Source organism: Bactrocera neohumeralis, chromosome 3 (assembly GCF_024586455.1).
Source record: "Bactrocera neohumeralis isolate Rockhampton chromosome 3, APGP_CSIRO_Bneo_wtdbg2-racon-allhic-juicebox.fasta_v2, whole genome shotgun sequence".
Classification (NCBI taxonomy): Eukaryota; Metazoa; Arthropoda; class Insecta; order Diptera; family Tephritidae; genus Bactrocera; species Bactrocera neohumeralis.
Window position 1 is genome coordinate 9,681,154 of NC_065920.1, and position 21,258 is coordinate 9,702,411.

At 37.9% G+C, this 21,258-nt stretch overlaps 1 protein-coding gene across 2 annotated transcripts in view; it reads left to right on the forward strand.

Annotated features, from left to right (window-relative positions):
* Positions 1 to 497: 497 nt before the first annotated feature.
* The window catches only part of LOC126752987 (vesicular glutamate transporter 1), a 28,550-nt gene continuing 7,789 nt past the window's right edge, over positions 498 to 21,258 (forward strand). The window contains exons 1-4 of one of the 2 annotated variants that reach the window (XM_050464078.1): positions 498 to 545; positions 1,443 to 1,632; positions 6,971 to 7,637; positions 19,021 to 19,345. In XM_050464078.1, the coding sequence (XP_050320035.1) occupies positions 7,588 to 7,637; positions 19,021 to 19,345 (375 nt within the window). In that variant the 5' untranslated portion in view covers positions 498 to 545; positions 1,443 to 1,632; positions 6,971 to 7,587. The remainder of the gene's footprint in view (positions 546 to 1,442; positions 1,633 to 6,970; positions 7,638 to 19,020; positions 19,346 to 21,258) is intronic. The other variant, XM_050464079.1, reaches the window with a different exon arrangement.

Here is a 21,258-nt window from a genome sequence, read left to right on the forward strand (position 1 = left end):
GTGTGTATGTCTGCCGAGCTTGGCGCACACAGCTCCACCTAGTCGCTGCTGTGATTGGTCAGTCGCACAGGTGGCAACCCACACCACTCAGCTAGCGCGCAAAGTGTAGACTTGTGTGTGTGTTCGTGTATACCTATATTTGAGTATGTGTGTGTTTGTGTTGTATAAGCAAGCTAAACAGTTGTAACTGTTGCCTGCTGTGCGCAAGCCACCCTCGCCTGTTCGAAGCCATTTACATAACGGTATGCATGCATATATGTATGTATGTGTATTTGTTTGTATGGGTGTGTGTGAGGCAATGAAAATTCCTTTGCATCGCCGCGTGGCTCTGTATAAGAAGCCCACACAGCTTTTCACCACACTAGTGCTGCGCTCTTCTTCAACTTGCGCTAGAACGGGTGCTGTATAGCTGGTGTGGTGAATTTGGCGCTCATGCTTGGCTATCACGGCAGGCATGTGTGGCCAAAAAGGATACTGAGGCTAGTTCTTCGTGCGTAGTCCTGCTGTGTGGTGTAAACGGTCCAAGCGGAGCTCTCAACGTGTTAGTCAGTGTTCAGAAAAAAAGATTATATATAAAATTAAAAAAAAAAATTATTAATTAAATTAAAAATAGTTGAAGAAAGTGTTGCATAATAATCGACAATAAGTGTTTAATTAAATTATAAGCGAAAAAAATATCAAAAAAAAGCTTAGCAGCGAGGTCCTCGAAAATTTTCACTTTCACAGCTCGCTTTCATTATATACCATTATATATTACATACGTATATATATACATACATGCACACAAGAAAGTTTATTGGAATACTGCTGGCTTCCAATGTGCGCTGCTGACTTTCCAGCGCACTTTTTTTTAGTCATATGCAGTTATTTCGCTGCAGCAACGCAGTCTGCGTGCGAGTGGGAGCGCTACACATACATCAGTTGTATGTATGTATGTATATAAGTCATCAGAATCCAATAATTTCTAACCCACGCTAGTACAACCTTGCACCCACTCGTTCAACTATCCCCTTCACTCGCTCGCATTCGCATCACACTCACTCTCCTCGTCGCTTGCAATCAGCGCGCAACTAGCTCAAATCTCAGCTTTGCAACACTGTCTCTACATGCTAGGCGAATACCTAGTCAAATATGTATTTGATAAGCTGCCGCGATCTTCCACGTCCACTGCCTTGGCAATTGCTGCAGCTAACAATTGCAACGCTCGCAGTCTTCCGTTAGAGCTCCAAACGTTTTGCTCGCGCAGCTAAACGCTCGGTTCGCGAGATGTCGCCACGGCTGCTGAGCAACTTTTAAGTTCCTTAACACTTTTATAGAAATTTTTAGTTCATTTATTTTTTGCGTTTAAGTTTTCATAACTTCTTCGTGTGGTATTGTGCTGAGAGGAAAATGTTCGGTTCGAAAGAAATTTAATTTTAATAATCCGCAAATAATTTTCGCAGCGAAATCCGTTAGAAACTCCGACGCCAAAGCAACTTATCAGTAATTGTATCGATGTACCTTGTTTGTGATAAATTTTAAGTGTATTTTTTTGTCTAACATAAAATATTCAATCCTTGTGGCATATAACTCTGCAGATGCACATGAGACTGCCGGAACTATATGACGGAATGGATTAAATAGAACTGAAGTGTGAGTATTAAAAACAAAATATAAGAATAAAATTAAAAATAAGAAATTAAAATAACAGACTCATAAAGGTCAAAGCTTTTGGAGACTACATTGTCATTAATTGTGACATGTGCCTTGATCTTGGGCTATTAATTGAGATCGTAACTGTTTTAGGGTCGCAATTGATCAGCTGAGGGACCTTTGCTTTTTCTTCATTAAATGCAGAATAAATTTATATAACGGGGTAGTTTTTATAGCGTTAGATATGTACTTGTGCCGACGGAATGTAATGTTCACTTGGATTGAAAATAATTTAATGTTTTATTAGATTTATCTCTTAGAAAAATAATTCAGCAAAATTTTATTTAATCTTCACGAAAATCTATAATTTAAATTTTGATTTCGACTTCTAAGGTTTTGCGTTAAAAAGACGTCTTCTATTATAATTTTTATTCACTTGCAACATGTTGCTACAGAGTATACTAGCTTTTTCACCTAAAGTTGTTTGTATCACACAAAACAATCGAGACAGATATATAGATATATATACATATATATATATATACTTATATATATATATATAAAAGTGAGAACGAGTTCGAAGATAGACGTATTCGGACCACAGCCATGCCCACAAAACGCCATTAACCGAAAACTTAACATACAAAGTGCGATAACTAAGTACTAAATTTAGATATAAAACTGTAATTTGGCACAGAGGATCGCAGTAGCAAGGAATTCTTGTGGGCTGAGAATTAAAAAAATGGGCCCAGCCCTGCCCTCTAAGAAGTTTACTGTACACATCTCCTAACCACTAAACCACTCTAAGCCACTTCAGGTAGAATATCCAAATTCGTTGATGACAAATCCCTTAAGTACTCAACCTACACTGTAAAAATAGATGAATTTAGGTGATAACTCGCACACTCCCCATATAACAGCTCCGTTAAAAATACTAAAAGCGCGATAAATCAATAAATAAATACTTCAAAGGCATTCAACTTTACAGCTGGGATGATACAAGAGATCTCTATTGGAGCCGCGGTGAAAAATGGACGAGGTTGGAAAACCCTCCACATTTCGGTAAAAGCCATATTTTGAACCTACTTGACCGATATTGACCATATATATAATGTTATCTTGACATTCCTAAGTACCAGTGCGCAAACAAGCAAATTAGACTACAATCACGCTTACTTCCCATATAACCCAATTTTAAGATCCATCTGTTTCATTCACTTTCCATTACAGAAATTAAGCACCTATAAATACATATATCGGGAGAAAACTTTGCTCGAATAACACGTTGAAAGTAGACCAACTTATGACCAAAAAATGTCCAAAAAACTATTCAAGTCCCCAGATATCGAATATATGGATCAAAGTTCTTATAGCGAAATTTTTATCGAAAATATCGATTAATCTGTGATATATATATATTATAGATTCTTTTCTAATAATAGTAAGCCTGTATATCAAATCGATTAGTATTCCTGTCTTGACAAAATTTCTTTGAGAAATCAAATAACGGGAGATCCTTTTCAATATCCTTCATATGTCAAATAAAAGCAACAGTAATCCACATACACGAAAACCAGCTCGGTCAAACATCTGGAAATAATGTAGGCGCTAATTTTTTAGTTAGTTCCATCTCTATATTCAAAGAGTCTTCCAACAGGTACTAAGTTGCGCCATAGTGACATTAATTAGGTAGGATAAATTTCCATAGAAGGCATTGCATTTTAAAATGAAACTGAAGCTTGCTCTAAAGAGCTTAAAATCACCGCTTTCTCAGATCTTCCAAGCCGAAGTAAATTTTTACTCTAAATTAAATTGAAGGCTTTTGTAGTAGAAGTTAGACCCAGGAGTCTACAAAAATTTCATTTAGCCTAAAAAATTCCTACGTCCTCCTTGTTAATATACATACATTAAATTAAAGGCGTCGTGATATTTGACAGACCCAGGAGGCTAGATAACACTACAAATCAACAAATCTAAAGGAAAAGGAAGAGGTCTCAGGGATATTTGAGCTGTGCTGATTAGGAATTTGAGTTGAACAATTTTTCATCACTTACAGCTATTTTCATCATTTTAGTAAATGGTGGTGGTTTGACCCCTACACCCATTGACTACAACATAAAAAATACTACGTTTTAGGAAATTTTTACTATCATTTTCATGTTCAGCAAATAAAAATGGCAAGAAATAGGCTCTAGCATCACGGTGGCAAAATGACGGTAAGGCAACGCCCACGAAAAGCACAAAATGTCCAATACAGTGTTTGAAAATGGCGCTTTGAACGATATTGACCCCGCCGTAACATATCAATCCTTTTTCAACCAAAATCTTTTCCTGAAACTACTACTTAAAATTGAGAGATGGAGACTGGATACAGTATCAACAAATAGTCGTATAAAGCTACAGATAATGGCTATATCTATCCATTGATATTTTATTTTTGATTGTGCCATAAGCGTTTTTTTTCGATAGTCTGGCTGATTTTCAGATAAAAATTTCGCTTTTATATTTGTATTTTTTCTTCTTAGGTAAATACCTTCCTTAATCTCGGTTGATGGGTTTTCTAGAAGATATTCAGATTTTATCTTTAGTTTCTCTTCCGAAAAGAAAATTTAGAAATTTTTCGAAAAATAAGAAATATCTTTAAGCATTAGGTATAGTTAGGAGATCGATCCTAAAAAGGATCTTAGTTGGACAGCTTAGAGTGCCAATCCTCTTAAAAATTTGATTATAAAATCCCTTAAAAATCGACAAAACACTTTGAGCTTGCCACAAATTTCTTGAAATGGCTGATATCTTCTGAAACGCCGAAGGTAAGATTATAGAGATGTTTCAGTGTCTAGATGTTTCCACCTCACTCTCCTCTTTACAACGTTGACAACTAGCGCTCGTCAAGATTTTAAACCTTACCGTATGAATGTCTATTGTCCAGTCAAAGCTCCCAATCCGATGTGAGAGGGGCAAGGGTGCCTCCGCTGTGAATCTATAGACGTTAGGCGGCAAAAAAAAAACTTGTGGTTCTGGTTTATAAGAGAACTTTGAAATCTACATTACATAACTATCCTCCATTCTCATACATACATTTTCATGACTAATTTTAACGCTATAAAATGTAATCATGTATAGAGAAAATTTATTTATTAAATGATCGCAAACAAATGTTTAGCTCCAAAAAGTATGCTTTATGAATCGTTTAAACATTCCTATGAAATATAAATATTTTTATACTCTCGCAACAAAGTTGCTAAGGAGAGTATTATAGTTTTGTTCACATAACGGTTGTTTGTAAGTCCTAAAACTAAAAGAGTCTGATATAGGGTTATATATACCAAAGTGATCAGGGTGACGAGTAGAGTTGAAATCCGGATGTCTGTCTGTCCGTCCGTCTGTCCGTCCGTCCGTGCAAGCTGTAACTTGAGTAAAAATTGAGATATCATGATGAAACTTGATACACGTATTCCTTGGTTCCATAAGAAGGTTAAGTTCGAAGATGGGCAAAATCGGCCTACTGCCACGCCCACAAAATGGCGGAAACCGAAAACCTATAAAGTGTCATAACTAAGCCATAAATAAAGATATTAAAGTGAAATTTGACACAAAGGATCGCATTAGGGAGGGGCATATTTGGACGTAATGTTTTTGGAAAAGTGGGCGTGGCCCCGCCCCCTACTAAGTTTTTTGTATATATCTCGGAAACTACTATAGCTATGTCAACCAAACTCTACAGAGTCGTTTCCTTCAGGTATTTCCATATACAGTTCAAAAATGGAAGAAATCGGATAATAACCACGCCCACCTCCAATACAAAGGTTATGTTGAAAATCACTAAAAGTGCGTTAACCGACTAACAAAAAACGTCAGAAACACTAAATTTTACGGAAGAAGTGGCAGAAGGAAGCTGCACCCAGGCTTTTTCTAAAAATTGAAAATGGGCGTGGCCTCGCCCACTTATGGACCAAAAACCATATCTCGGGAACTACTAGACCGATTTCAATGAAATTCGGTATGTGACATTTTCTTAACACCTTGATGACATGTACAAAATATGGGTGAAATCGGTTAAGAATCACGCCTTTTTTCAATATAACGCTATTTTGAATTCCATCTGATGCCTTCTCTGTATAATACGAGTATATACATTAGGAACGAATGATGATAGCGGAATAAAACTTTACACAAATACGGTATTTGAAAAATATGTAAATGACGGATAATGAAATCTCGATTATCACTTTATCGTGCGAGAGTATAAAATGTTCGGTGACACCCGAACTTAGCCCTTCCTTACTTGTTGATTATATAATAAGTGTTTTTTTTTTTTGCGATAGTCTGGTTGATTTTCAGATAAAAATTTCGCTTTTATATTTGTATTTTTTCTTCTTAGGTAAATACCTTCCTTAATCTCAGTTGGGTTTTCTAGAAGATATTAAGATTTTATCTTTAGTTTCTCTTCCGAAAAGAAAATTTAGAAATTTTTCGAAAAATAAGAAATATCTTTAAGCATTAGGTATAGTTAGGAGATCGATCCTAAAAATGATCTTAGTTAGACAGCTCAGAGTGCCAATCCTCTTAAAAATTTGACAAATTTGTTGAAATGGCTGATATCTTCTGTAACGCCGAAGGTAAGATTATAGAGATGTTTCAGTGTCTAGATGTTTCCATCTCACTCTCCTCTATACAACGTTGACAACTAGCGCTCGTCAAGATTTTAAACCTTACCGTATGAATGTCTATTGTCCAGTAAAAACTCCCAATCCGATGTGAGAGGGGCAAGGGTGCCTCCGCTGTGAATCTATAGACGTTAGGCGGCAAAAAAAAACTTGTGGTTCTGGTTTATAAGAGAACTTTGAAATCTACATTACATAACTATCCTCCATTCTCATACATACATTTTCATGACTAATTTTAACGCTATAAAATGTAATCATGTATAGAGAAAATTTATTTATTAAATGATCGCAAACAAATGTTCAGCTCCAAAAAGTATGCTTTATGAATCGTTTAAACATTCTTATGAAATATCAATATTTTTTAATAGCATTTTTGTACAGTAAAAATTTCTTTTGTAATATATTTGGCTTTCTCACCAATATTTCGCTCCTAAAACTATGCAGCAATGCACAATTTTGCACAACTCATCATTTTTTCGGTGCGCAAAGAGAAATTTATTAAAATAATCCGCTTATGAAACATAAGAGACGAGCGTAAGTAGTTAGAGGGGAGGGAGCGAAGCAAATAAATTGCACAGAACAAACTTTACCATTTGCTTATCAGCAAATGAACACGCTTCAGTGAAATGCGAAATTCATTCCGATTATTTTTCTCTCTGATTTCTTTGTAGAAATGGAAAATGACCCCAAAACGGCAACTGATGTTATTACTGCTGTCTCTGCTGCTGGTACAAAAACAAATAGCCCGACAACACACAAGCTGAGCAACAACAACAGCAAGCCAACACACAACTACCAATGGAATGAAATTATGAATTTCCACAAATGTAATAAAATCCAATAATAAAATATATACACACATAGTATATTTATAGCTACACATGTGTGGGTGCGTGCCGATGTGTGCCAAAAACGAATTGTGCTCGTAAACAGCGAATTAAAGTGAAAACTGGGCGTAGAAACGCGTTGCAAACGAAAAGTGTAGCATAACTTTAGGCGCATAAATGAATTGCCGTGAAATTAACGCGCGCAGCAGATAAGCGTATTAGTGTGTGTAAAGGTGATGAAAAAATAAGTGTGGTAACGGTGAACGCGCAGTATTGCTTAGCGGTGAATGTGAGAAGTACGGGCGGAGGCTGTGGACCACCCATGAAGCGGTAATCAACTTTCCGTGAAATATACCGGCGACCAACCACGAGTGTGCAAAAACAATAAGTTAGCATTACAAATAACAACAACACCGAAAGTAAGCAGTCAAAGTTAAAACAACAACAACAACACCAGCAACATGAAGGGCTTAGCAGCATTTAAGGAGAAAGCAACGGGCGCTTTCAGTGGGTAAGTTGGCTACTGCAGAATATGTTCTACAGAAAATAGCAACAAAAGCAACAACATGAAAAGAACATTCACACAAAGTTCGAAATTTAATTTAACGGACCACTGACTGGACAGATTCGGCAGACCACGGTCATATTGTTGGGTGGTTGGAATATGACTGAACGGCAATCAAATTGTATTCTTGTTGTTGTTGCCGTTGTAGTCAAATCAGTGGCGGCACTTGAGCTGGCGGAAAATGAAATCATTTGTTACGGTTTATTACTGCATCGAATTCCAGCCATATTTCATTTTCTTTGTGGGCCCCCTGAAAGACTTTAAAGCTTGATAGCGGGAGAGAGACTCGAAATAGAGCGGTAACTTTTAAAACAAGCGTGATAATGATAATTTTAATTTGTTATGGTGAGCTTCATAGTCCATAAAGTAAATAAGATTTTGCAATCTTCAAAAATGTTACGATAAATTCATAGAATATGTGCAAAAAGAGGTATAAAGAAAAATTTTCGACAAATTTTTTTCGTAAAATGTGAAAAAGATTTTTACCGAAAAATTCAACAACTAGTTTGCTTGAAATGTTCAGGAATGATGGCTACAAAGTCATTAAAAACTTTGTAAATGGTTTAAGGGAGTATTCTTTGTCAAGAACTCAAATGTTCGAAAGGCAGTGAAGGTCGTGAAGTCGTCGAAATTTGCCTCAACTTGTCCATTTACCTCTGTTTATGATGATAACATCGAAAAAGTTGGAGAAAAAGTGCTTGAAGATCATCGTGTTGGCATCAAAAAGATAGCAAAAGAACTCAACATCTCTTATGGATAGACTCAATAAGTTTTGGTTAATGTACCTACTGCTAGACTCTGAATCTTTTGCAAAAACGATGTGGAATTGTCGAAACTGGAAAAATCAAATTTCCGGCTCTTGAAGTGGTACTAAACCTGCCACCTATAGACCTCTTCACTGAAAATTGCGCAGTAAAATCGGCGGGACGACAATTGGGGGAATTTACATGTAGGATCTTCGGGCATAGCTCAATGGGTAATGGAGGTTGGACATGACCCCACTTTTCAACTGGGAAAGAAGGTTCAAAGTAAGCACAAGAAAAGATGGTTGTATTTCAAGCTGCGGTTTTTGCTATTGCGAAAGTCGCGGAGCTGGCCTCTAATGCACCTGCAGACAATTCCATCAAGCAGCAATCAAAGCAGTAACCTCGTATCGCATATCGGCCAGAAGTGTTTTTTAGGCAGGGCAGCAGTGGAAAGTGTTGCCAGAAGTAAGCAACTTGACTTTTACTGGATGCCAGGCCACAAAGGCATCGAGGGTAATGAAATAGTGGACGAGATTGCCAAGAATGGTGTACGGCTAACATCCGAAAACGTCATCAACATTGGGAAACCCATGCATTGTCTATACGACGATCTCGACAGAAGCATGGTAAAGAAAATCAAAATCCTTTTGACGCTCGATTGAAGAGACTGTAGGAAAATGATCGGAACATTAACTGGTCGCTGTCTGGTGGCGGCACACGTCCGGGACTAGGGCTGACAGATGGAAAAGACTGCAGGAAATGTCAAAGCAGGATACCAGGGAAGCAATGGAGCATCTTTTGAACACTTGTCCCGCATTGGCAAACCTACGATTTAAGCATCTGGGGTCCCCACTGTCCAGGATACACTGGAGGAGGTATCGATAGTGAGGCTGCAGGTCTGGCCAAGCGCAGGCATCGAATGTCCGGGTACTTGCGTGGATTATTGCCCACCAGTTTAACCTAACTCTATGTGTATACGAGCTCCCTGAAATTTCGGTCATCCTCCATAATCAATCCGGTACAGGAAAAATGCACATCGCATCAAAAGGTCTAAGGATTAGGACTGTACTTTGTTTGATATGTATAGCTTATTATTTTCAATTGATTTTTCATCTCCTTAAGAAGCTGCCCATTTTTTTGGAACCTCGGATATCGGACCAGTATGGTACACTGGCGTCATACGACTAAACGTTTGTAGAAAATGTTTTTTATTTGTGAAGGGTATTGGAGCTTAATTTTTTTTCGTGTTTTTGTCTTAAATATGTTATTCTACAACATTTTGATAATTTTTACAATGACAAAAAATTGAAGCCTTTTTCATGTGATTTCTTAAATTTTTTTTAGAAGAAGGAAAGATTCGACCATAAGTCGTACAAATAAACTGAAATTTTCAATTTCCTGAGAGCTTTTTATCTTCGGAAACACTGTGTCCAAGAAGACTTATATAGAAAGATATTAGGTAATATTAGATAATAGACTCCAATACAAATACTTTCTTAAATTGTTGAAATTTAATGTTGAAAGTATTTGTATTGCGAAATTGGCTTCAATTTAACCTAGATAATTCAATAGTGCCTCAGTTAGCATTTAATTGGCAAATTTTTTTGCAATCTCTCTTCATTCAACTTTGAAATACTGTCTAAAACTAAATTGAGTATATTAGAACGCTATATTTAACTGGATCAAATACCTAATATTCCCTGGCTAATTGACTAGGTCCTCGGATCACACTAAGCATGATGGATAAAATACTTTCCCCTTCAGCATCATTTGTTATCCGATATAGATCAGCCCGAAATATAGTGGTTGTTTAAGACGATCTCAAATGCTGGATTAAAGAAATTTCAGATTCAAAAACCATGTCATCTAAACTTACACTAAATATCAAATGCCTCAAACAAGTATTTTCAAACTAAACAAATATTTAGATGCTTAGAAAACTCTTAAAGGTCCTGTCCACCTGTCACGACAACAAAGGTTTGAACTCTACGAACAACTATGTAAGGCAGATCTTTTAGTGAAGAAAAGAGGGTCCATTAAATGCATAAGAAAACTAAAAATGCGTGTGTGTCTGTGTCGCCGGAAAGTTGTAAAATTATTGACATACCAATAACAACTCAAACCCAGCTGATAACTCAGAGAAGTCAACGAAGGACAAGCCGATGACACAAGCAAAAATTGAGAGTGGTTTGCGTCACAAACAGAAAACTGAAGAAAAAAGTGAGAAGAAAAGAAAAGAATCGTGTATTGTGAACGTAGAAATTCCAAGCGTATGACATTGAACGCGCTGGCATGCCGAGTATGACACGCGGTGCGCACCATTCAGTAAAATATAGATGGGTGCGTCGCCAGGAGGCGTTGACGTCTCGCACTTGTGGAGCCGGAATTCCGGACACGTTCCATGCACGTGCAACCAGGATGAAGCCGAGAAGAAAGTGCACGCGCTCAACGGAAATTTTTATGAAGTGCGAGCTTTATGAGCTCTCAACTCCATTTGCTAGGTAACAGAAGCTGTGTAGGTGTTATGGGTATGTGATTTCGGCAAATGGCGTGGGATGCAGTAGGAATGCCATGTAATTTAGAGTAGCGAGCGATATTTTTAGCTCATTCAGGAGTGATTGAGTAATTTGAGATGTCATTTAGGACATATGAAGGATTACATTAAATTTATTGAATGAGTTTTATCATTGAAGCGGTGTTTCTGCAGTATATGGAGAGTAGTGCATATGTTGAAAATAAGACAAGAAAGTTGTACGTTTGTTTATTGTCTTAGTAGTGCTTTATGTGCTCTATGATTCATAATATGCAACTTATTATAGTATAATAATAAGGACTATTCATATACGTAAGCTTTGCATGTCAAAAAGAAACTAGTTTAGCTATCGATTCAAAATCAGAATTCAAGCCAACCAAGTATAATCTTCATTGAAAGAACGACAGCAGAAGAAGTACTGATTCCGATTAACTGATTAATGGCGATATTTTGGTATTTGGTAACCCCTGTAGCTTTCTGACTAGAGCTTCAGCAATATTCATAAATTTCGATCTTGGTTTAGTCATATCTTCTTTGACTTGGTTGGCGGTTTAACGGCTTGCATTTCATTTTTACATGCTTTGGGCTTTTGTTGCAGAATAATAGGCATATTTCACATTAGGGCTGTTAGTACTAGAATTTATCCCACCATTGTTTGAGTCTTAGCCAAGATTTTAGCCCATGATCACTCAGCCTTACAGGGTTTGTCCGGAAAGTAATAAGACTGAGTCGATTTCCAAGCAGTGAAGGCGTCACGGAAGGCATTCTCTGGAATAGCCTTGAGAGCCGAGGTACATGCTGTTTGGATCCCCTTTGTCGTCTCAATAAACTCGGCCTTTTCAGGCAAGGAAACCAAAAAGGGCCGGATTGGGGCATATCTGGGCTGTAGGGTGGCTTCTTCTGAGTCTCTTGAGGACTTCCACGTAAAACTTAGCGTTGACGGGTTGTGCAGGAGGAACAAATTCATGGTGGACGATGGATGGCAAAAAAGACAATGACATCGTTTTAACTGGATTTGCTCATGCTTCCCTTTTTTGTGTGAGGAGACGCCGGCGTGTGCCACTCGGAAGATTGCCTCTTTGTCTCTGGCTCACACTCAAAGATCCATGACTCTGTCTCATGTCATGCCTCCGTCGCAGATTTACCGAGTTTCACACAGAATTTAATCGCGTACATCTGCCCTAACGAACGCTGCATTTACGGCTTGCACCACTCTTAGAAACACGTCGCGCGAAAATTTTTGTCCTGACTCTCCAGATGCTCGGAGGCATCTGACCAGCCGCTTGTTCGTTAGCTAAGAACGCCCCCTTACGTTCTACTCTAGGCCAGAATAGGCTTCAGGGGATGTGGTTTACAAAAGTACGAAATTCTTGTAGAATTCTTCGTAGGAAAAAGTTACCACTGGAATCGCAGATTTTGAAAGTCTTGCTTACTGCTTATATGAGCCGATTTAACTCTTGAATGTTGTCTCTTCTATATATAACCTTTGGACTTATAGAAAACTATGTTTATGCAGAAAGTTAATCATAGTTTGCGGAATTATTCCCTTTTCCTTCATCCATCTGAAATATGTACCTTCGAGAATTATTTATAACTTCACTTTAATTATTAAACTTCGAGCTAAATGGCGTAATTGCGGCCGTTAACATTACTAAGCGCTGTAAATTAGTATTGAAATGAATAAAAGTGTGCTGAAAGCAGGAAAAGTAGAAGGTATGGGGTATCGCCACATCCACTCCTCCAGCCACTTGATGGCAAACAAAGAAAATGTAATTGAAAAGCGTGCAAAGCGTGAAAATTTTATTCAGATCAAATACAGAGAAGGCGAAAGTTAGTTAGAAGCGAGCGTTTCTACAACGCCACGCTGACAGCCGCCACTTAAGGAGGTCGGATGCCTCAAGAAGACGCGCACAAGTGTCTGTCAAACAAGGCCATTGTTCCAGCACAGCGCTGCTTGGCAGAGAATATCATAGCATAGCACAACAAAATGGATATACCCAATGCGTGAAGACTTTTCCGCGCACAGGAATACTTATTACATTTGTGCTGAGCGTGTGTGAGTGGGCGCGTCTGCGAGAAGTGCGTTGGCTCGCGCGCCTAAAAGCGCACAACAAATCGACATGCACTGAATGCGAAATTTGAATTGGAAGAAGAAAGAGTATATATATATACATATATACATAGAAATCGCATCACAATAAACCGCTATTCGATTCATTTAAATGTTTTTGATATGTCGCTTTGTTGTTTTTGTTGTTGACACTTGCTTTCCATTTCACTTTCATTTACTTGGCTTAGTCTCTGACTTCAAACCCACACACACTACACTCGCGTCTTGGTGACGCACAAAGTGTTTTCCGTTTTCTTCCGCACTCATTCGCTGTTCTCTTCTTCTGCTTCCTCATCTCTTTGTCATCGTTTTAATTTTTGTTGTACTTTTACAAGTGCCTTGCTGGCAACGTATTGGCAATTGATAGCCGCAGAAATTTTACGCCAAGCTTTATGTCATATTCATCGCCACCCAGCGTACCCCACTTGCCCCGCGCCCACTCCACTTGTTGGCATTGTAATTGAAATTGCTTTGCTCATGCACAATGCCACTACACAACACTTTCATCTTAATGGTTTCTTAATGTGCGTCTTTATATTCATATCCATGGCATGGCGCATTGTGTCTCCAACACGACTGTAGTCAGCGTTGGCAGTAGGCCTAGTTGGAGGAGGCCACAGTGTCTGATATGTGTTATAGGGTTTGCATACATATACACAACAAAACGTTTGCCAATAAATATTTGATATCGGCCTTTGATTAGTCACTAAGGCTCTTTTTTTTAAGGTTTTTGCTTAATTTTTATAGTGAAATCAAAAATTCAGAGCTTGTATGGCAGCTATACTATATAGTGATCCGATCTAAACAATTCTTACAGATATTGTAGTGTTGTCTTGTAAAATAATCTATATAAAATTTTGTGCAGACACCTCGTCAAATAAAAAAGTTTCTCATACAAGGACTTGTTTCCGATCTCTCAGTTTATATGACAGCTATATGCTATTCTCATCCGATATCGACCATTTTCACAAATGAGCAGCTTCTTAATGAGGAAATAAGGTGTGCAAATTTTCAGATCGATATCTCAAAAACTGAGGTACTAGTTCTCATATAGATATAAGCCTCTCTCAGTATTAGGTCGTTCACCAAGTAACTTCGTTATTTTAGAGTGAATTAAACAAGATTTTTCATTGTATAAACCAATTTATGAACTATTATATTATTTTTTTTATCTAATACCTTTTGCCATCTTTCGTATAAGATTTTGATTCCATGCTCCTAAAACCATGATCCATGCGGGTAAAAAATTTATCCATCTGGTTTTCGACGTTTGAGGTGAAGGTTCTTCCATCAAAAAAAAAAAAAAAATACAAAGCCCGGAATAAGTCATAGTCTGAAGGTCTGGAGAATATGGTGCGTGTGGTAGCAAATTCCATTCAAGCTTTTCGCGTGTCATCAAACTTGTATGAGCTTTCGCATTATCCATGTGGAACCCTACATCTTTTCTATTGATTAATTTTGGCCTCTTCTGTTGAGCACATCGCTCAATTTGTTTAGATGACCACAATATACTTCTGAATTAATTGTAGTATTGTCAGGGAAAAGCTCAAAATAAACGATCCCTTTGAAAACCCACCAAACAGACAATACTACTGTGGGCAAAAAATAGTAAGACTTTTAAACTTCAATTTCGCGTGAAAACCCATTCATCGAAATATTTTTTTCAAGGTTGGTTGTCACATCAAAATAATCACTAGTGCTTAGTATACGCTGGTTTTCTGAAGTACACAAAGTGCGTTCGACAATATTTGCGATGAGTGAAATTATTCAACAAAGAAGTTCCATTAAATTTTGTGTGCGGAATCAAATTTCTGTTGCCGAAACGTTCAGAATATTAAATTACAAATTTTTTAAAGCGGGTCGAGAACGCGTTGACGACGAACCACCTCCAGGACGGCCATCAACATCAACTGATGATCAGTACGTCAATAAAATAGTCAATAAAATAAAGAAATTGGTGATTGAGAATCGACGATTAAAAGAGGTATTACTGGCATTGTTGGAATATCGAAAGGTTCAGTGAAAACCATTTGAAAGATCATTTGGGCCTAAGAAAAGTAAAATCACGATTGGTTCCGAAATCACTCAATTTTTTCGAAAACAGCGTTGCGTTAACGTCTGTGAAACAATACTTTTCGACTATCAGGATGTCATGAAATGTATTATTACTGGCGATGTGTCTTGGATCTATGCTTACGATCCGGGAACAGACAATCAATCGGCCGAATATCGTGGGAAAGGTGAGCCGAGGCCGAAAAATATATGCCAAAGGAGATCAAAAGTCAAGGTTCGAAATTAATCCACGACGCTTCATGTGCTTGTCGGGCGGGGTTAGACAAATTTAATCTTTCAGTAATCTCTTGAGTTGTTATTCGACGTTTCGCATCGAGCAACAATTTTTTTTTATTCACATCGGTTTCAAGAGTCCTTCCAGGATGTACAGCAACCTAAAGATCGAAATTGCGGGAACGAAATTTTGCAAACCTATTTAGGCGTTGGTGTTTGGTCGACACATCTTCTACGTATATAACATAATTTTCGCCTTGTTTAAACTATTAGTTTATCTTTTTCGATAGTAGAACAGTGAATATGCCAAAAATGCTAATTTTGAGCTTCCATCTTCGACCAAGCACCAAACAAAAATTATCACAAAATATTTAAGACATTTTTTACAAACATATATTCCAGTGTTGAAGTGGAAGTTGGCTGCGAAACAGTTCAATAAGATCAGCTGTCGTCAGCAAATGAAATTACTTAGTCAACGACCGAATATTTAACTATGTAAATTTCCTTAAGTCAAGTTTTTGCTACGAAATTCAAACAGTGGAATATTCGCTGCCGCATCACTCACCAAAAGCTCGATATAACTAAATTGTAATATAAGAGTATATGGTTTATAGATATCGAAACAAAACAAAAAAAAACTCCACAGAAACTCCACAACAATCCAAACCCAGTCTGCTTGATGCAGCAGCAGCCAGCGCCACAAATCCAGTCACGTCACTGCCGCCACAGACAAACCCTCGCTGCAAGCGCTAAAAACTCCAAAATACTGTGGCGCCACTACTTTTAATCTATTGGACGCCTAAAAGTCTGCAAAATTTTTACTGTAACGACAAGGATATCAGCGCCATAATAAACCAAGCAGAATATGCGCGCATAACACGACAATCAAGCAGAGATATTTAGCGGAGATACAAAATAAAATTGGCGTCAGACTAACTGGCTGACATTAAAGGGCAACTAAATCATCACACACGCACACATAGACATAAAAATATACATTATATCTATAGTGATTGAGAAAAAGCGAATAAGAAGAGAAATATACATATATTTATAACTATTTTGTGCGTCTGGGTGTGTGTGTTAGGGAAAAGAAATGTATTGCTGTCAAGACTTGGCAAACGAACTACTTCGAAATACGAAAACAAGGACATTAACAAGCTAGCTGGCGAGAGAGTCACCAATTGTCTGTGTGAGTGTGAGTGCGTGTGCCAGAAAAAATGGCAAATATTTGAATTATGAGACAACTGGCATATATTTGCAAGGGGACAAACGGATAAAGAAGGAAATAAGAAAGCATCAGCAGAGTTCGGGCGACCAGTGGCTTGTAAGTGGGTTGATTAGTGGCTAAAGCACGACATTGCTGGTCATTTGTGTGTTTATGTGTGTGTTTGTGTATTTCTAACTTTTACTGCGGCTTGACAGTGAAATGTGTGCCAATATTACTCTTCATATTCCACTGATGTGGCGAAGAGCTGTACTGGACTGAATAACTTGCATAGTTTAAGGCGCTGAGAGTATAAAAAAGGAAAATATTTGAAAAAAAAAGAAAATCTTTTCTTTTTGTTTTTTTTTTGATTTTTTTGTTTTGTTGCAACTAAGCACATTCTTCCAGGCAATTAGTAAGGCCTGTTTATTTGTCAAGCCGCTGAAGAATCTAAGCAAGGTATGCAATTTGTTGTTTTTTACACATTTTTGCTGTGAAAAATCTCGACCCTAGCAACTCAGCTTGGCTGCTGCGCTGCAGTGGGGCAGCAGTTTATACCTTTAACGCATAAATACCCAAATAATTGGCGGTAAGTCGTTGGAAAAGTACAAAAGCCAATTGAAGCACTTCAAATGGCGGCGAAAACAAGATTATTTGCGTTGTTGTTATGGCAACGATCTTTTGTGTTGTTAATTGATTTTGCCAGCGTTGGCTTTGAACTGAGAGAGCAGTGTATAAACAGGAGTATACTTATGTATATAGGCAAGAAAAAAGAAATTAGGATTATTTTCTTTTCTACCGAAAAGTGAGTCAAAAAGCTGCATAAGGCTTTTGATCGAAGCTTTTAGGAAAACGCTCTGAAAATTTCAGGCCGAAATCAGCAGGAAACATTTTTTTCTTAATTTCTTAAAATCGTCCTTTTTTAGGCTGTAACACAAGGTAAGGCACTTAAAGACAAAAAGAAAGAAAAATTGAGAGCAGTAAAAGCATTACCCTCTGTTGGTCAAAAACTTTGGAGTACGTGGTTGTTGACTTAGCTAAGCAATGACAAGTACTTTCCATACATTTTGGCACTAGTTTTTCAAAACTGCATATCTTCAAAATATTTTAAATAGTAAAAATGAAAGGAATATTCAGTAATAACAACTTCTTTTCAGCTATCTTTGTACCGCAGACTTCCTTTTCATCACTTTAATCCACTTTTTTTGTTTTCTCCATTTCGAAAAGTTTTACTTTTGCTTTTTAATTGCTGCCGAATATATGTATATCACTATTTTTGGTTCATTGGATACACTTATTTAAAGAGATCGAGCGACAGTTATCTTCAAGAACTATATACTGGATTTATGTAGGTCTATAGGTAGTTTCTAAGGAAGTTTTTGGTATCTTTCTTCCTAATGTGGGACCTTATGCATTATATAGGTAGTTTCTAAAGAAACTATTGATATCCTTCTCCCCAATGTGTTCAAATATTTTCGGAAAAGGTTTAACAGAAACGCATCCCACCTTAACCCCACAATACAACGCGAAGACACAAAAAAGGTTTACAATTGCAAACAACAAAACCATGAAAACAAAAACAGCAACAACAACAATCGGCGTAACTATTGATACGCACTTAATAAAATTGAATTTTATTTCAATTGGACACGTATGACTCAGCTTTCGCCGCAAAATACATACAAACGAGCGAGCTAAGAGTAGAAAAACAACAACGCCACCCTTGCGGCAAACGACCCCAGCAAACTAGAGTTTGTATCATTGCAACAAATTCACACTCTCGCACTTATTTGCCGGTTGTTGGCTGCTGTCAGCTCCTCTGGGAGTTCGGTTTGCTTTGCCTTCGCGTTGAAGCGACGTTGTGGCAAGTTGTTGCTGTTGTTGTCCTTTGTTGGGGTGGCAACACTCGTATTTACCGCTGATTGCCGGTATCACACATTTCAACGGTAAATCCTAGTGCCGCCGTGCGGTGTGCCTTCGTGTGGCATGTGGTATAAGTATGGGAGTGAGTTTGTGTGTCTGTGTGTGTTTGTCATGCTTTTTCTATGCACGCCTTCGCATTTCTCAGATTTTATTGCTCAATTATGTTGAAAGCTTCCAATCAACAGGTATTTTTGTGGCTTCACGGTGCATGCCATGACCACTTGGCCATTAAGATGTAATTTATATGACCCCCGGGAATGGTCAGCATTTGTTGTCATGCGAATGTCATAATCAAGGTATCTTATAAATTTCAAAAAACAAAAAAATCAGGAAAGACACTGTGCAATAAATATTATTGCATTTCACTGATTTTTATCTTTAATAAAAATTGTTTGAAGAGGCGAACTGTGCTTAGGTGATGCAGAGCCCACATTTTTATAAAAATATATAAATAAATGAATTTATAAGCAAATAACTAAATCTCACTCACCCCATCATTTAATGTACTCTCTTCTCTCTTCCAGCATCAAACCGAATATTGAAAAATTTGAGATCTCCAAAAACTATCATGGCGGCTATGGCGGTTACGAGGAAATGGAGGACGGCGATAAGATCGGCGACGGTCCAGGCGGCGGCATACCATATGATGATGATAGACCCGATTCGCCAGCCTCTTTCGAGGAGATCGAACGCCCGCCATTACGTAAAATCGACAAGTACTGCAAAGCCGAGTGTCCTTGCTTGCCGGCGCGTTACACGATTGCCGTGATGGCTTGTGTGGGCTTTATGATATCGTTTGGCATGCGTTGCAATATGTCGGCGGCAAAGCTGAAAGGAGAACAAAATCATGTGAGTGTTTTGAAGAAGTGACGAGAAAAATATTTTTATAAAAAAAAGTATTTTATGTGTTAAAAATTACATAAAATATAAAATATACTATTTTGTATGAAATATTTCTTAAATATTATATAAAAAAAGAACATTATTTTGTAAAAAGGATATTTCGGTTATTTGGACTGTTTTCGAGTACTCCAAATCATTATTTAGTAAGCAGTGGGAGGAAATCCTCTTAGCTATATCTTCCATGCGGTTGCTGATTTGGCAACTGGCGGGCGCCTTTTATACTTCGCTTTCTGGTAACTTTACGCCATTGGCAGAGGGAGATTGCTAATGAGTTACCTTCCGGCAGGTATAAAACGCTAGAGATAGAGATTGCCTGAAAAAAAACTTAACTTGGAGGAAAAAGGTGAAAAAAGCGGGCTAGAAAAACAACCCAAATGTAGATGGGAGAAGTGGCTGCTGTCACCGGCGGGAACAGTAAGTCTACTTCCACTGCTACTGTCAAACTTGCTTTATAACTCAGAGGTTCAATGAAGACTCGGTCCCCGAAACCGTTAACAGGAACGAAAAGAAAACCTTGCTACGCTCTCCGGGGAATATCAAAGATGTTTTTTGGGTTATAAGGACTACGGCCAACAATGAGGGTTTGAAGCCAAAAGTTACTTACAAAGCGCCGGTCATAAAGGCCATAAAGGACTTAACTGAAGTCCAACCGAACGAGGGAGATCGAGGTAATGTTGGCTTGGGCTAAAGGACAAATGGAGAAAGGCCGAGTATATTACGCACCGCGACCGCAATTCCCGCTGAAGCATCCAAAATTCGTGAAATGTATAGAGAAAAAAATTTCGACCAAAAGGCAGCTTTTCGCTCAAAGCGTAACAGAGTGGCCGACTAAACGGCCGGTGCGAAATGACGAAGCTGTGAAGCTAAATGTCACGGTTGAACCAGGATATACCCTCAACCTCCAGAGTGGCAATAAAGACCAGCGAGATAGCCTAGAAGTACTTAAACGTGGCGCTCATTGACCGCCGCAGCCTCCTAAAACCGATTGCAAGTAGTGAACCTGAAGATGCTAGATGCGCTATTCGCGAAAATGAACAGAGATGAACTTTTGATGGTGCGGCTTGGCTGATTGGAGTCAAAATTCTTAAAATTTGTCCTCACCGCTATGGGCAAAGGAAGTAAAATGCATTCTGGGAGGTGGTCGTCCTGAAAATAGTCGACAGAGCAGTAGAAAATTCATAATTAGACTTAAGCGGTTACATGGGCTTACGGGTTTCAAAAAATCGAAATTTCTTATGGTCTTATTAAACTATACAATACCTCTAGAATATTATCTTAAATTTTAGAGTTGATCCGAGTAATAGTTTCGGAGATACAGTCTTGAGAACTTGTGCACTAGAGGCTAGCTAGGCTGAGTGGGCCGTATTTAAACGCGTTCTTCTCGAAACTGTGTTTTTGATGTCGGTTGATAAGATTAACACAGGTCTTTGACTTTCAATTCTTAAATGCAACAAAATATTATATTAAGGCTATTTTTTACCCATAAAACCCCTTAATTCGAACCCTAAAAATTTTAAAGTTAAAAAAGAAAAAAAAGCACATAAATTTTGAAATTTCTATTCGTAGAATGAGGAGTAAAATTACAATTAAAATACACGAGCATAAATTTGTGCATAAGCATTAGGGTGACACACTTTTCAAATCCTAGAAATATACGAACGTATATATACAGACGGACGGACGGACGAACAGACAGACAGACGGACATGGCTAAAGCGACGCAGCTCAACATACTGATCATTTATATATATACTTTATAGGGTCTCCGACACTGGATTAATAAAAAATACATCTGAGGCAGTTTCATTTTCCTACTAGAAACCGTGAAGTAGAAATTTGAATCATTAACGGTTCAAAAG